The sequence below is a fragment of the Trachemys scripta genome, chromosome 22 (genome assembly GCF_013100865.1).
Source record: "Trachemys scripta elegans isolate TJP31775 chromosome 22, CAS_Tse_1.0, whole genome shotgun sequence".
Taxonomy (NCBI): Eukaryota; Metazoa; Chordata; order Testudines; family Emydidae; genus Trachemys; species Trachemys scripta.
The window spans coordinates 9,632,139-9,647,656 of record NC_048319.1 but is presented as its reverse complement, the minus strand read 5'-3'; the positions used below and the strand labels follow the sequence as shown (position 1 = coordinate 9,647,656).

At 52.8% G+C, this 15,518-nt stretch overlaps 2 protein-coding genes across 5 annotated transcripts in view; both read left to right on the top strand.

Moving 5' to 3' along the window:
* The window catches only part of MYO1F (myosin IF), a 40,788-nt gene extending 39,251 nt beyond the window's left edge, over nt 1–1,537 (top strand). The window contains exon 17 of the mRNA XM_034755592.1: nt 69–1,537. Within this exon, the coding sequence (XP_034611483.1) occupies nt 69–145 (77 nt within the window). The 3' untranslated portion in view covers nt 146–1,537. The remainder of the gene's footprint in view (nt 1–68) is intronic.
* Nucleotides 1,538–10,048: 8,511 nt separating this feature from the next.
* Nucleotides 10,049–15,518, top strand: part of ZNF414 (zinc finger protein 414) — a 26,089-nt gene continuing 20,619 nt past the window's right edge. For 2 of the 4 annotated variants that reach the window (XM_034755426.1, XM_034755424.1), the window contains exon 1: nt 10,250–10,392. In XM_034755426.1, the coding sequence (XP_034611317.1) occupies nt 10,372–10,392 (21 nt within the window). In that variant the 5' untranslated portion in view covers nt 10,250–10,371. Of the gene's footprint in view, nt 10,210–10,249; nt 10,393–15,518 lie in introns of those variants that run through there. The other 2 variants (XM_034755427.1, XM_034755428.1) reach the window with 2 other exon arrangements.

Genomic DNA, 15,518 nt, shown 5'->3' with positions numbered 1-15,518 from the left:
AAATACCACGCCAGTGGCATTGCTCGGGCCCTGCACTGAATAATCATGATCCCGTCGCTTTTTTCCAGATCCCTCCGGATGGTGGAAAGGTCGGCTGCACGGCAAAGAAGGGCTCTTCCCTGGGAATTACGTGAAGAAGATCTGAGCGAGCCTCGGTCCGCCGGCTGCCCAGACGGGTGGAGCAGAGAGAGACATGAATGAATTCATCCAACCGCATCTTCTGATCAAGAGAAAACAGGCCCTGCCCGGTGAGCACCGGCTCCCCTTGCCGACTGGGAGGGACAGCTGCAGGCCAGATGTGTAGCAGATGGACAGCTCTTCAACAACCAAGCATGATGCAGAAACTATGGCACAAGCGTCGTTGGGATTCCCAGGCCCAGGCGTTGTCAATTACGCTTGTATTTAACGTCGGGTGGGGGCGGAGTTAACGCCAGATGGCTGCTGGGCAGCTGTTTGTTGTGCCCTTCTGCTGAAGCTGCCATTTTACCGCGGGCTTCGACTCCCTTTCCGGTTTCCTTTCCCTTGCTGCGTGGCTCTGCTGCTCTGCTGTTGTCCGTGACCTGGAGCAACATTGCGTTGGCCGCGGAAGTCACCTGCACCCCGATTTCTGTCGCGAGTTAAGATTGTAAGCTCTTTGGAGCAGGCACCGGCTCTTTGTTACACATTTGTACAGCTCCTAGCACAGCGGGACAGGACGAGTACAAGTAGTAAGTAAGAATAATGTTGTCCTCGCTTATAGCAGTGGTGATGTTGACCGTGGGACTCGGCACATAGCACTCCTACGTTGTTGCTATTGCACATTGAATCCTGACCCTGGAGCTGCGGGGAAAGCGGAGATGGGGGATCCAAAATCCCCAGGAATTTCAGCCACGGTTAATCCCAGCCATGGTTAACGACTGATTTCCTCAGGCCCCCCCGCTGTGATATAGGAACTCTTGCCTCCAAGGTGGTGGTTCCCACCTTAGTACAAACCCTGGCACCAACACAATGGGGATGCTCTTCTGAGACTGCACAGTTACCTCAAAGAAGACGATTCTGTATCTAGATTTTGCTGGAGGGTGTGGAGCAAGGAAACCAGCCGTTCCCGCATGATAACTCAGGTACAGTCTCCTTTCGATACGTCTGAGCGGCGCAGCGCTATGCTGAACCGCTCGGCCAAACCACGTGGGCCCCACAGGGGATCTGGATGCGTGTTCAGCAGGGAATTCTAACAACGCTACCTCCAGAACAACACGGGTCTAGGCGAGAAAGTGACACCCCAGGGAACCCGGTGCCACAGAACGGTGTGTGTGTGTATTGCTGTTATCTGAGTACCCGGGGAAAAAGTCACGGGGAATATTTCACTGAAGTGCTGAGAGCCAATTTTTCTTTGGGGAGGGGAGTTTATTTTCAGGCAAGTCAGGTCGTACAGCCCTGGTTGACTGGGATGCTCCAAAACACTGGCTCAACGGATGTAGGGATTTGTCATGACTAATAAAGAGCTTGGACTGCCCCAAATTAGCAGATCAATAAAGGGAGAATTTTGCTTTCTTTCGTATGCTGGGTTGACTGTGAATGGATGTTCACCTTATATCGTCGGAGGATTTCTGATGGCAGCATGTTTTGATTGATCTTCATGAGTCTCACCCCAGTAAAGTAGGAGACACAGACTGACGCTGCGGGGGAAATTGTTCCGAATTTGCATTGTGCTTCTCGTGCAAATGTCGCCCTCAGGATCTGGGAAATGGGCTTTGGGATTTTTCTCCGAATGGTTTGAAAGCTTCTCAGCGCAGACCCCTCCGCACTTGGGCTGGAAATCGTCTCACATTCCATTGCTGAGTCGTTTTTGTTGAGAAACAAGGCGGCAGAACTGTCCTTGGGAGTTGGCTAAAACTTTTTCCTCGGTCCGGTTTTTCTGACCGGACGTCCGTGTAAACTGGGAGTGGGGGTCTCTGTGGGTGGTCGGTAACACCTGGGCCCACACAGGTAGTGTGAGATAGTCTGCTGTAGGTCTCCACAAGCGCTCCTATTAAGTTGTTCCGTTCTAACGAAATAACCGAATAACCCAATATTAATTGGGCCAGAGAGGAGACTTGAATTGGGGGGGTGTCCCAGGTGAGTGCCCTAACCACGGAGCTAAAGGTTGTAGGGGAGGGCAGGCTGCCTTTGCCTCCTGGTTGCTGGTTGTGTGGTGTTAGGCAGCCTCCGAGCATGTCTATTGCATACAAGTTAGGGGGCATAAGTGCCGACTTTCTAATGTGCCAGGGGGTGCTCCCCAGGCCCCGCCCCCACTCCACCCCTTTCCCCAAGGCCCCACCCCCGCCCCACCTCTTCCCACCCCCTCCTCTGAGCGCACCCCGCTCCTCCCCCCTGCCTCCCCCAGCGCCTCCTGCCCCCCCATTGATCAGCGGGGGCGGGCAGGAGATGCTGAGGGGAGGCTGATGCTTAGCACCCACCTTTTTTTCCCCCGTGGGTGCTCCAGCCCTGAAGCACCCACGGAGTCGGCGCCTAAGGGAAGGAGCACCCGTCATCCCCAGTTTGTGCATTGCAAGCCGCGATAGAGGGGATGGGGCTTAGGACATATCCCTCTCCTTGGCATCTCCCATGGGCTAGCTTCGGCAGCTCCCAGCTCAGCATGCTGGCTTTTTGGGCTTGCATTCGCAGGCACCCATCTATCACCCGGGGCCCCGAGGTGCCCAGTTCAGGGTGTTCCTGTGAGTTTCTAGTTAGATGTTTGCAGGCTCAGCGTCACAACGCCCAAGTCTCTTTGTGGAGCGGGGCCTCATTGGCTGGGCCACTCCGTGTGCTCTGAAGACCAGGCTCTTTTTCGGCCCTGACAAATTGTGCTCTCTCCTCTTCTCCGGTTCTTACGCTGTTTGCTACAAGGTGGAAATCTAATAGTTAGCTCATCTTCTCCATAGATCTCAAAGCCCTTTAAAGGAGGTTAGTAGTGTTAGCTCCCTTGTAACGCTGGGGAAACTGAGGCACAGAGCGGTGCAGTGACTTTCCCAAGGTCCCCCAGCAGACCTGTGGCAGAGCCAGGAATAGACTCCAGGTCTCCTGAGTTCCAGCACAGCACTCTGTCCACCGGCATTGACCAGGAGGAACTGTTTCTATTTTGCTAGGCCTCTCGTGATGTTTGCAGAAGTCTGAGAGCTGGGCATGAATGCAGGAAGGCCTGACCAGAGGGAAGCGTGAATCTGGAGGAACCCCAACATAGCGATCTCTCCCTGACCTCCCCCATACCATGCATGCTCCCTTCCCTGCTCCCAAGACTTGCCTGATCCACCCACCCACCCCCCATGGTATCCCTTGCAGCCCTTTATCCCAGAGGCCTCTCATACTGCTGTGACCACCTGGGGTAGTAGGAAGAGGAGCGGGGATGTTTGGGGGAGACTGAGATGGGTTATTTCATAGAGGGGGAGCTGTGCTGGGGGCAGGGGCCAGCCCCTCCAGGCCTTAGTGCTGGTGCCTCATCTTTCCCTGGTACCAGCTGATGCCTCTGTGCCCAGGAGAGGGGGCAGTTGTGTGTGTGTGCTCCAAGCCATCAGTCCCGTCTGCCCACCATACACACACCCCGGCCCCACTTTGTGTGAGCTTTGGGTCTGTCTTCACTGCAGCATTAGCCCAGCCTCACGCCCAGGTGTTGCCCCCACCCCCTCTTGTCCACACACAAAACCCTCTCTCCTGAGTGCTTGGGGGAAGGGGGCTTATATCCAGGCTCCCTGGCCCTGGGTTAGAGCCCAGGTGCTGTTTCACTAGCTGGGAACCTTCCCACTTTCCAGTGAGGACACACCTTAAATCACTGAGTACTGACAGTCCTCCAATGCCGTCCCACAATTCCTTTCCCCCCTACACACACACACGCGCGCACACACACACACACACACACACGCCCTCAGAAGGACAGATAAATTCTCCCACAGTTCACTGGGAAAGAATCAGAGAGCGGCTCATCTCCCTGCAGCACAAGGGACCGTGGGCTATATCCCTGGTGACACACGGGTGGGGAGTACCACTCCGGTGAGGTGCCAGGAACTCAGGTAGCGCCTTGCAGTGCGTGTTTCTCCAATGGGGCCACCAGGGGCTTTTCGTGCCGGGTGATTGTGGGGGCCAAGCAGTGTTGACAAGCATACAAATATCACCTTTCACAGAAACAGACTTACTAGCTAGCAAGTCCTTTTTTAAAAAAAGCAAAAGAAACCACAACGAAAAGACCAGAACGTGCAAAGCACGTTCTTTGTTTCTATTCTGTTTAGGGCCGGTAAAGAACAGAGACGACTGTACAGTTTTTTTATTATTGAGGCTGCAATAAAAACCTACCTAAACAGATTACGGTCTAGACACGTTGACAAGCATATTTATTTATTTTTCCTAAAGTTGATTAAGGGTGTTAGGAAAAATTGTCCGAGCAGCCACAAGCGAGAGTCGGTGGCCGCACTCGGAGGCCACCGAAAATTTTCTTGTGAGACCCCATCGCCCAAGTTAACTCTGTATTGACATCTTCCCAGTGTTGCGAAGTGCTTCAGCAGGTCGGTCAATGGCTATTAGCCAGGATGGGCAGGGACACAGCCCCATGCTCTGGGTGGCCCTAACCTCGGACTGCTGGGACTGGGCGATGGGATGGAGCGCTCGATAATTGCCCTGTTCTGTTCATTCCCTCTGAAGCACCTGGCATTGGCCACTGTCGGAAGACAGGATACTGGGCTAGATGGACCTTTGGTCTGACCAGTCTGGCCGTTCTTACGATCTTATAACACACCCTCCACAGAACAGAGAAATGGGAAGATTGGGCCAACTGACAGGCCATCTCTTGTATTCCTCCAGCCGCTCCACGCCCGTTTCCCATGGCTGTATCTACCCTGCCGCATCCACTGCGGCTGGAATGCGGCCCTCTATGGGCACCCCGTTGGCCAAAGTACCTCTTCCAAACACTGCAGGCTGGCCTCAGACTCCCCCGGCGTCCGCCCTCCCCTTCCCAGTGCTCTGTGGGGGAGTGGAGCAGAGAGAGCCTGCTGGTGCTGTCCAAGGAGAGGAGGGTATGTTTGGGGAGGAGGGGGTTTCTAAGGGCTGTAATGGCTGAGAGGGGACAGGGTAAAGACCATAGGGGCTGGGGGTTTCACTCCTCACTGCAGCCCTCTTTCCTCCTTCGCTGTATCGTTATGCAAATATATATATGCAAATGTGTGTACATTTGCAATCTGCTGGTTGTGCTTTGAGGACGGCTGCAGGCAGAAGGTGATGAAAAGGTCAGGTCTAGCAGGCGCGGTCGGTGCGGCCAGCATAGCTGCTGATCCTAGGGGTACTGCTGCACCCCCTGGCTTGACGTGCAGGGTTGACTGTTTGGCTCTCAGTCCTGGCACTGTACAAGCCGGCCAGCCGGCGGACTAGTAACCCCTCCAGTCCCGCTTTCTCTCCCCCTACCCAGGTCTGCTCCCCATCCCCGGGAGCCCCTCCCCTCACATTCAGCCACAAGCCTGCCAAGTAGATGCTCCACCCCAGAAGTGAGAGGGTTGATGGCATTTTCTCTAGGGTGGGGCAGACTCGCCGAGGTCATGAGGGGAGATGCAGGCACAGGGCCTGTGGGAGCTAGTTAGGGTGACCCGAGAGCAAGTCTAAAAAATCGGGACAGGGGCTGAGGGGTAATAGGTGCCTGTATAAGACAAAGCTCCAAATAGCAGGGCTGTCCCTATACAATTGGGACATCTGATCACCCTAGAGCTAGTTCTCTCTAGGGTGGGGTAGATCTCCCGCTGAGGGGGCGGGGAGTGACAGGACACAGGCCCAGGGTTGCTGGGAGATGAAGTCCCCCCCCCCCCCCAGGGTGCTGCCAAACTGACTCTGGGGACTTTGGAGAAGGGGAGGAAGGAGATGAAAGAGGGGGCAGGGGACCAGGGATGGGGGGAGATGGAGGATGGGAGACCAAAGGAGGGGGGCAGGAGACAAGGGGGGGGTTGCTGAATACTTGGGGGAGGATGGCGATTTATAAAGCCAGACGGGACCATTGGGATCATCTCTGACCTCCTGTATCCCACAGGCCAGAGAACTTCCCCAAATAATTCCTACAGCCGATCTTTTAGGAAAACGTCTCAGCTGGAGATGAGAAGGGGACGGCTGAGTAAATGGCAGTGGGGAGGGCCGAGTGAATATGCCTGTGGGTGGGGGGACCGAATACGTGGAGGGGAGAGATTGGTCCCCCACACTCAACAAATCCCCCCAGGCCTCCACTGTGCACCCACCCCCACGCCCCTTTCAGGATCTCCACTGTCTTAGTTCCGTGGACGAGGTCTGTGCTGTCTCTGCCGGTGACGGGGCTGGGTTCAAAGCCTGCTCATAACCCACCATGTAAAATAAGAAACCAACCCTAATACCGTTTACCCTAAATTACTGGTTTCAGAGTAGCAGCCGCGTTAGTCTGTATCCGCAAAAACAACAGGAGTCCTTGTGGCACCTTAGAGACTAACACATTTATTAGAGCATAAGGTTTCGTGGGCGACAGCCCTCTTCATCGGGGGGGTGATCTCCCTTCTCAGCCTGAGCTCCACCTCAGTGGAGCTTTTGTCAGGGAATTTCCTTGTTAGGTTGAATTAAAAAGCATCCATGAACACTAAACAAGAAGCCCAGCGAGAACATTACCATGTGATATTTCTAATGCTATGAAGGACAGTAGTAACCTTTACATCACTTTAATTCACTTCAGTTTACACTAGATGGCACCATGCGCCCAGCTAGAAACAGCCCGGATCCTCACCAGGCAGGAGGTGAAGCAGAAGCAATTTTTTAATCCCTGGTGTGCTACATTCAGATCCAACCCCTTCGATCCCCTTGGGAGCTGGGAAAGTGCCCCACGGTTATGGCGATCAGGGGAAGGGGAGCCCCAATCCTGAACAGACAGGGGCATCTGGTCTTTGCTCCACACAACTCCTGCATGGCTTCTTCAAGCAGCAGCGTCTCCCTGTTAAAGAGCTGCTCAGACGTCAGCAAGAGCAGGAGGTGGCCTGCTCTGCCCCACCAGGCCGCAAAAACCCCTGGCAGGGGAGATTCTGCAGGGAGGGGATACGAGGCCAAGGATGTGGCTCTCCCCCATGCCATGGGTGTCGCACTCCAGGTCCCCCAGATCTGAGAACCCTTCATGCACCGGCGTGGTGGGGATCATCTAGTATTAGCAGCATCCGCTCCATTTTACAGATGGGGAAACTGAGGCACAGTGCAGCGACGGCCCAGTTCCTCAAAGTTATTTAGGTGCCTAATTCCCATGAGAATTAGGTGCCTAAAGCCCTTTGAGGAGCTGGGCCCTAGTAACTTGCCCCAAGGTTGCACACATCGCCAATCAGTGACAGAGACAAGGTGGGTGAGGTAATATCTTTTATTGGACCGACTTCTGTCGGTGAGAGAGACAGCAGTGGGTCCAATAAAAGACATTACCTCACCCACCTTGTCTCGTTAATATCCTGGGACCGACACGGTGACAACACCACTGCATGCCATTAGTGACAGAGGCAGCTAGCACCAGGTCTCTTGGGTCCCTACGCTGTCACCAGTCAACTATGGTTCCTCTTAGTGAGGTCACTAACACATCACTGCAGTAAATGCTGCTGAAACATCTGCCTAGCTGGGTCTCCCATCTCAGGGCAGCTGTTGGAGTCACAGCCCCCTGGGAGGGTGCACGGTAGGCTGTTGTTTCCAGTGATTTTTCATGCCTTCATTATTTATAAACTGACTGGCTTTGGACAAATCAGATCGGGAGGAGACGGGTCTGAAGCTATTACCTAAGGCAGAAGGAAAAGGTTAGTTTCAGTTACTACAGAGAATTCTTTCCTGGGTGTCTGGCTGGTGGGTCTCGCCCACATGCTCAGGGTCTAACTGATCACTATGTTTGGGGTCAGGAAGGAATTTTCCCCTGGGTCAGATTGGGAGAGACCCTGGGGGGGAGGGGTTCACCTTCCTCTGCATCATGGGGCCCAGGTCACTTGCAGGTTTAAACTAATGTCAGTGGTGGATTCTCTGTCCTTTGAAGTCTTTACACCATGATTTGAGCATGTCAGTAACTCAGCCAGACGTTATGGGTCTGTTACAGCAGTGGGTGGGTGAGGTTCTGTGGCCTGCAACATGCAGGAGGTCAGACTAGATGACCATGGGCTTCTCTTCTGGCCTTAAAGTCTCTGAGTCTATATTGCTGCTTGGTAGTACACGCTGCCCCTGCCACTAGAGCCACGCCTGGTAACAGCAAAAACTCCCCCATGGAACTTCCTCAGAGATCAACTCGCCCTTGGTCTGGGAATAACTGGAGAAACTTCAGCCCAAAGGGCAACTCAGAAAATGTACAAATGCCTGAGAAGGACTTACTGTGCATTAATCATAGTCCTCTCCAAGAGGCTGATGGCTGTAAGAGCCAAGCATCTTCTGTACATTAATGACCAATGGCTCCTCACGGAAGGGAAGGACGGAAGGGGTGTTATCTCCATTGAGGAGCAGTGGCCTGTCCAAAGTCACACGGCAGGTCTGCGGTAAAGCCAGAAACTGATCCCAGAAATCCTTGTAACAATATTAACCCCTAGCTCGTCACTAGCTCTTTGCATCAGCAGCTCTCAAAGCACTTGATATTTAGGTCAATATCATTATCCCCATTTTACAGATGGGAAAACCGAGGCACAGAGCGGGGAAGTGACTTAGCCAGGGTCACCCAGCAGGCCAATGGGAGAGCTGGGAATAGAAGAGCCACCAGGATTTCTCTTAAGGGAGCAGAGCTACTAAACATGGGGCTTATTCTCCCTTCAGAAAGGTCTGTACAGCTCCCACTAAGAATAGCACAAAGATAATCTAGGGCAGGATCTGGCCCAGACGTTTCTTCTGTATCTAATAAACACATAAACATCAGCGATTCCTCTCATTCCTGCGAGACCCATTACTAAGCGATATTGAAAACTAGACTGGACAAAGCAGTGGAGAATTAGGGGAAATCCCTCACTATCTAGTGGATGACCCAGGTCAGCGGGTCGCAGACTGGTATGGGGCCCCATGTGAACATTTTCTAAGGCCTCAAAGTACCAGGATTTTACTGAACAATTACAGCATTTACACAGCATTATGCTTAGCTGCAGGGCTTGGGGGATATGGAGGGAGGGCTGCTGGTCCTTTTAATATTGAGAAAAGACATCTTTGGCTTTGGCAAGTGGGAGGACCTAATATTCCCCTTTTCTGTCTTCCAAGATCCGTGAAAGCCTGTTGGGGCAGAGGCCGTCTCATGGTTCTCTTTTTGTCCAGTATCTAGCACAATGTGGCCCCGAACAGGATTGGGGCCCGTAGGGACGTCTGCAGTACACATAGCCAAGCCAATTCAACCTAGTCAAGCCTAGCAAGTTCTTAAAGAACCTAAACTGTAAGCATAGGGTGGGCTTTTCAAAAGGCAATGGAGGTGTCCAATTCCCACTGAATGCTGAAAGGAATGGGGTGCCTAAATCCCATAAACTCTTTGGCAAATCTTGCTGCTAGGCCCTGAAGCGGCAGAGGGTCCATCTGCATGGACCTTGTTGCCGGCGGGCTCAGGGCTGTGGTGAGATCGGTTCAGATCCCGTGGCCGCTCTTAACGAACAGGCGCAGGGGGGCGTCTCTCCCGCCTGGCCTTGCGCAGAGCAACACCTGCAAGCGAGCCGCCAACCCCACGCCCAAGACAAACACCCAAAAGGTCAGGATGCCGCAGGATGTCGGTTCGGTGCACATCTGCCATGCTGTGCATTGCCCTAAACAAAGCCCCGATGCCCCTTGGCCTGGGCAGATCTTTTTTTTATTGGCACCATCAGCTCTGGCCTTATTTAAAAAAAAAAACTAAGGGGAGAAAAGGAAGCAAAGAACAAGCAGGATAGAAGCACATGAGAGACACAATCATGTGATAGGAGAGCAGAGAGGGAGGAGGGGGGACCAAGGGGGTTGGGCGCTGGAGTCACCGCCTCTTGGGTTTGTATTGGAGTCTTGTCAACTCCAGGAGATCCCCCCCCCCCCCCCCCCCCCCTCGCTAAAGGAATCTAATCCCTCACTTCCCTCCTATAACAAATCCCTCCCCCTTCCCCCCCCCTCCACCATCACCCTCGGTCTCGCGACAGCTGCTTAACATAAAATGGCTACAATGTAACATCTTTGCCTTTTGATGTGTCTTTTGCTGCTGCTCCGGGAGAATTTGGGATCTAAAGCCAGCACAAAAGCCCCTCCCCTGCAAGATCTGCCAGAGAAATGGTAGGTGGACTCGGCTAACCCAGGAGCCGCCGTGTGTGTGTGTGTGTTGGGGGGCAGCCCCCCCTTCTCCTTCCCACCTCCCTGGTCCTGGAAATAAACAAGCCCGGTACAACAGAGAGTGGCTGAAACTGACCAGGGCCAGCTGGACTCTCTGCCTGTGAAATGAACCAGAAGGGGCTGAAAGTAAGTGAGGACCTTGGAGGAGCGGGTTTAAGGAGGGGGGGGGGGTTCCCCTCCTCACCCCCACAAAGAGAAAAGCAGGTCATGCTAAAAGAGGGGGGTGGCGTTACGTATTCCCCCCCCCCCTAAAATAATCCACCGCATTTGTGTTTTGCAAAGGGAGAAAATGTCACCTCATCTGCTAGGGTGGAGATGGGGGGGGAGGATTCAAGCCCCGGTGGGGGAGGAGGGGTGCGGGCCGAGGGGGAGGGGGCGCTCTAGATGGCCTTATGTCTTTTGGTTACTAGGCCTGGTTCTGGGGGGTCCCCTCTAAACTAGCCCCTGGCCAGCAGCTTTTGCGCTCAGAGGGGAAAGGAAAACTGAAACTGGCTTTCAGCTGAGCCAGGCAGATGGCTCCTGGGGGTGGGGGAGTGGGACCCTTGGACAGGGGCCCAGCCATTACATCCATTCTGCCCCTCTCCACCCCCCTGCCTTAAGGATGATTATGAGCAAACCTGGTATAAGGAATTCACCCTGCCCATTGTACCCTCCCCCCTCATCTGTCACATGGGCCTGGAGTGGCCCCTTTTTTCTTAACAGGAAGCTGCTTATTTCATGTTGATTTTTCTTGCCCCTTTTTATAATTCGTCTTTGTTCGTAAAGACACCCTCTCCCCCCCCCCCCTTGTAAACCTCGGTTTCTCTCCCCCACCCCTGATTGACTGCACATGTTAGCTGGCTCCTTGTCCCAGAGCTGCCTGCACTGGCTTTGTTGTTCTCCTAGGGTTGCTTGCAGATGCTCTGGGATGCTGCAGTTATTCAGAGGGATTGGGGTGGCCTGAACTGGAGGTGGCTGTCAGGCATTGTGCTGTGACAACGGGTGAGCTGTTGGGTGTTGCACCGGTTTGGGCTGGTGCTGGTTGTTTGTAGGAAAAATGGGGGTTCAAGCCTTTGTTTTGGGGGGAGGGGGAGAATTCTCCCCCTCGCCCCATATTGCTGTAATGTCGTGTGTGTGGTGAAGTACGGACGCATAGGAAGGTCCTGCAAGCTGAAATAACTTCAAATGGGTCCTGCATGGAAGGAGGCTTCCTCTGCAGATCAATTTGCAGGCTAGCACATGGGGCAGTGGCAAGAGATCACTGTCAGATGGGGTGGGGGGAGAGAGAGGCTCTTGGGAGACCGTTTCAGAGGGGCAGCCGTGTTAGTCTGTATCAGCAAAAACAACGAGGAGTCCTTGTGGCACCTTAGAGACTAACACATTTATTTGGGCATACATATTTTATTTTATTTTTACATTATAATAAATATTTTACTTAACTTATTTATGCCCAAATAAATGTGTTAGTCTCTAAGGTACCACAAGGGTTCCTTGTTGTTTTTTCTTGGGAGAAGGTGGTTTTACTGATGATGGTAGATCATATCATCTATTCTGTTTCCTAATGCCTGGTTATTTGATTTACATGACCAGGTTTGTGAATAGGCAGAGATTAGTGATGAAAGGCTCCAAACTAAGGCCTGGTCTACACTTAAAAATGATGCACTGTAGGTAGGTGTATCTAAGCCTGGTGTAGACACAGCGAGGTCAATAGCAGAAGAACTCTTCTGCCAATCTAGCTACTGCCTCTCGAAGAGGTAGATTAACTACATCGATGGAAAAACCCCTTCCATCCATGTAGGAAGCATCTATGCCACGGTGCCGTAAGTTGTACCGCTGTAGCGTAGACCTGGCCTAAGTGAGCTATGATGAGGAAGGATTTGAAAGAAGCAGCATTTTCAGAAGGACTATTTTAAAAGGTTGCTTAGGGCAAGTCACTTGACTAGCGGCCATTAAAAGCTGGCATAGAAATGGTGAAAGCATCATAAATTTAGGATCCTGACATGCAGCCCTCTCTGAAAATAATTAAGAGCAGGGGAAATGCTGTAATCCACCATCACAGCTGCATTTATTCCAGTGAATAGATCTTGAAATTAACACCCAGGTGTGATCACGGCTTGGTGCAAAGCAACTCTGTGTGTTCCTCTCACTAGCACAGGTTAGATGCTTCATAAATAAGAACAGGAGTACTTGTGGCACCTTAGAGACTAACACATTTATTAGAGCATAAGCTTTCGTGGACTACAGCCCACTTCTTCGGATGCATAAAGCTTATGCTCTAATAAATGTGTTAGTCTCTAAGGTGCCACAAGTACTCCTGTTCTTTTTGCGGATACAGACTAACACGGCTGCTACTCTGAAACCTGTCATAAATAAGAGTGATCTCCACCGAGAATGTATTTAATCACAAATGCAAAGTTCTTGTCTTTTCCCTTCATCATTTAAAAAAAAAAAAGAAAGAAAGGAAGGAAGAAATCTACGTTTAAGGCTGAAATATTAATATTTCAAACAAGGACAAACAAGTGTCATCTGGATCCATTACAAACTGTAGATTATGGCATTGAAGTTCATGGTCAGCCCCATGTGATAATACAAAACACACGTGTGGGAGGGGGGATGAGCCTGAGTCAAGGAGACTTTGGAAGAGAAATCTGAATTATCTCACTTTCGTGCCATTTGAGCTCAGTCGTCGTGTTCTTTTAACACCGTTATTCTTATTTAACGTGTACGTAATTAACCCTGTGATCCCTGGTCTGCTTGTATCCATCCAGAAAGGACAAGGCTTAACTGAGACAAATTTATGCTTTCCAGACTGAGCAGGAAACACTGAGCAAGCAACCACCAGAGCTGTGGGTTGAAAGCTCAGCAGAACGATCAGTGAAAAAGCCATTCTGCTGTCAGAGCATTTATTTCCTGTATCTCTCGTCCCCCTTTTCTTTTATTATGTTTGTAGTGAGCGATCAGGAGTCCCTGGCTCCAAACCCTTTGTCTCTTATCTCTGCATGTGACAATGTGTGTTTCAGAAATTGTATTAAACCTCTGGCTGCAGAGCAGGGTATAGATGCTCACATAGGATTATTTGTTCCATTTATCCCGCTGCTGTGGATTCGTGAATGTCTTCTGTGTTAGCTGGTCTGAATGAGCCCTCGTGTTTGCACTGGGGAGCCGAGCTGTGGCCGTTAACAGACGTGGCAATGGGGACTTCTCTCCCTAGTTAGGGCTGAGTGGTTGCTGTGAACCCCTCCCCCACGGAACGTTGGTTTGGATTTTGTAAAGGACCGTGTTTTGGCTGCGTTTGCTTCCTGCAGTTATTCTACCGAGAGAGCTCACTAGTGAAAGTCTCTTGAGGGGGGAAATGGTGGATCTTTGCACAACCAAGCGGAATACTTGTAGAAAGTGACTTTTGAATTAGCGCTCGGGGCTGGAATCCTGACTCTAACGGTGTGTCCACACGGCGACCCGAGGCGTGATTGCAGCATGGGTCGACGTACCTTACCTGCACTAGCACTGCTAAACGGAGCAGTGAAGATGCAGTGGCACGGGCTAGCAACGCGAGTGTATACCCAGGCTCCTGGCATGCTGGTACGGCCCTTGCTGAAGCCTGTGCCACCACATCTACATTGCGGTTTTTAACAGTGCTAGCTCAGGTATGTCTGCCCAAGCTGCTGTCTGCCTCTGATTGTGCTGCAGAGTTAAGGTTTGGAGGACCGAAATACACCAAGGAGTTATGGCCCTGATGCCCATGGCTCCACGCCTCGTGCAGTCACACCAGGGCAAGGTCCTGGTCTGATCTGGCGGCGGGCCGAGGACGGTGCCTGTAAAACACTCCCATTCTGATCTGATCATATGCTGCACCTGCTTTGCACTGAGGGTGAATGGGTTCAACAAGGAGCGGGGACCTGGAGAACTGGACTTGGGGAGTTCGCTGTTCTGTACCAAATGCTGAAATTGGGGCTAAACCGCGGGGGAGATCAGGCCTAAAATTCTCTCTCGCCTTTCTCTGGCTCTCAAAACACGGTGGCTGTTTGGGGATGAGCTGAAGCAGTGTCCAAAGTGAGGAACTGGGATCTGAAAAATCTCCCTATTTCAAACACCCTGCTGCCGCTTCCCTTTCTTAACTCGGAACATTTTGTGCCAAAAACTAGATTCTCCTTCCCCCGCCCCCCACTACGCAAGCGCACGCTCGCTGCTTCCTGTAGGGCTTAGAAGATGCTCGTCCCCTGCCTGAGATCGAACCCCTGAAGAAAGGAGGCTGAATAGTTGTTGCCATAGCAACGAGTGGTGCTGCTCCCAATGGAGAAGCCTGACCTGGGGTGCCATAAATCAGCAGGGGAATCTGGGAAAAATCTATGCCACGTTATCTTCCCCTCCCCCGCCGCACCCCACCCCAAATCAGCGGGGTTTTCTCCATCCTCTTACTCCAAATCTGCCAGGATTGTGCGATGTTCCACTGGGTTTTCTCCACTCCTCTGCCCTGTCGATGGCACGCAGGGCCATAAGGCTCCTGGAGCGCCGTTCAGAAATACCCCTGGCTTTCAAACGGAAGAAACGTTGAGGCTTGCTGGCCGCTCCCCTGCAAATAGGCCTCCGGCTCCGGAGCGGAGATCTAAGAACCTCGATGGCAGGAGTTCTCAACCTTTTCCTTTCTGAGGCCCCCTACCACCACCACCACCATATGCTATAAAAACTCCACGGCCCACCTGTGCCACGATAGCTGGTTTTCTGCATATAAAAGCCAGGGCCGGTGTTAGGGGGTAACAAGCAGGTGAGTTGCCTGGGGCCCCATGCCACAGGGTCCCCCATGAAGCTATATTGCTCAGACTTCAGCTTCAGCCCTAAGTGTGGGGCTCAGGACCCCGGGCTTCAGCCCCATGCAGGGGGCTTTGGCTTTCTGCCTGGGCCCCAGTGAGTCTAATGCTGACGCTGCTTGGAGGCCCCCCGAAACCTGCTCGAGGCCCCCTAAGAGCCCCCCGACTCCTGGTTGAGAACTACTGCTCTATGCAACTCACTCCTATCCCCTCATCTAGGGTTACCATACGTCCGGATTTTCCCGGACATGTCCGGCTTTTGGGGGTTCAAATCCCTGTCCGGGGGGAAATATCCAAAAGCCGGGCATGTCCGGGAAAATCGGGAGGGAGGGAGGGCGGGCTCGGCCGGGGCCGGTGCGGGGCCGGGCCGGGGTCGCGGTGCCGGGGGCATGGTGCCGGGCCGGGCGGGGAGCCGGTCCGGGGTAGGGGCTGGGAGCCGGTCCGGGGTAGCGGGGGGGGGGGGGGGGG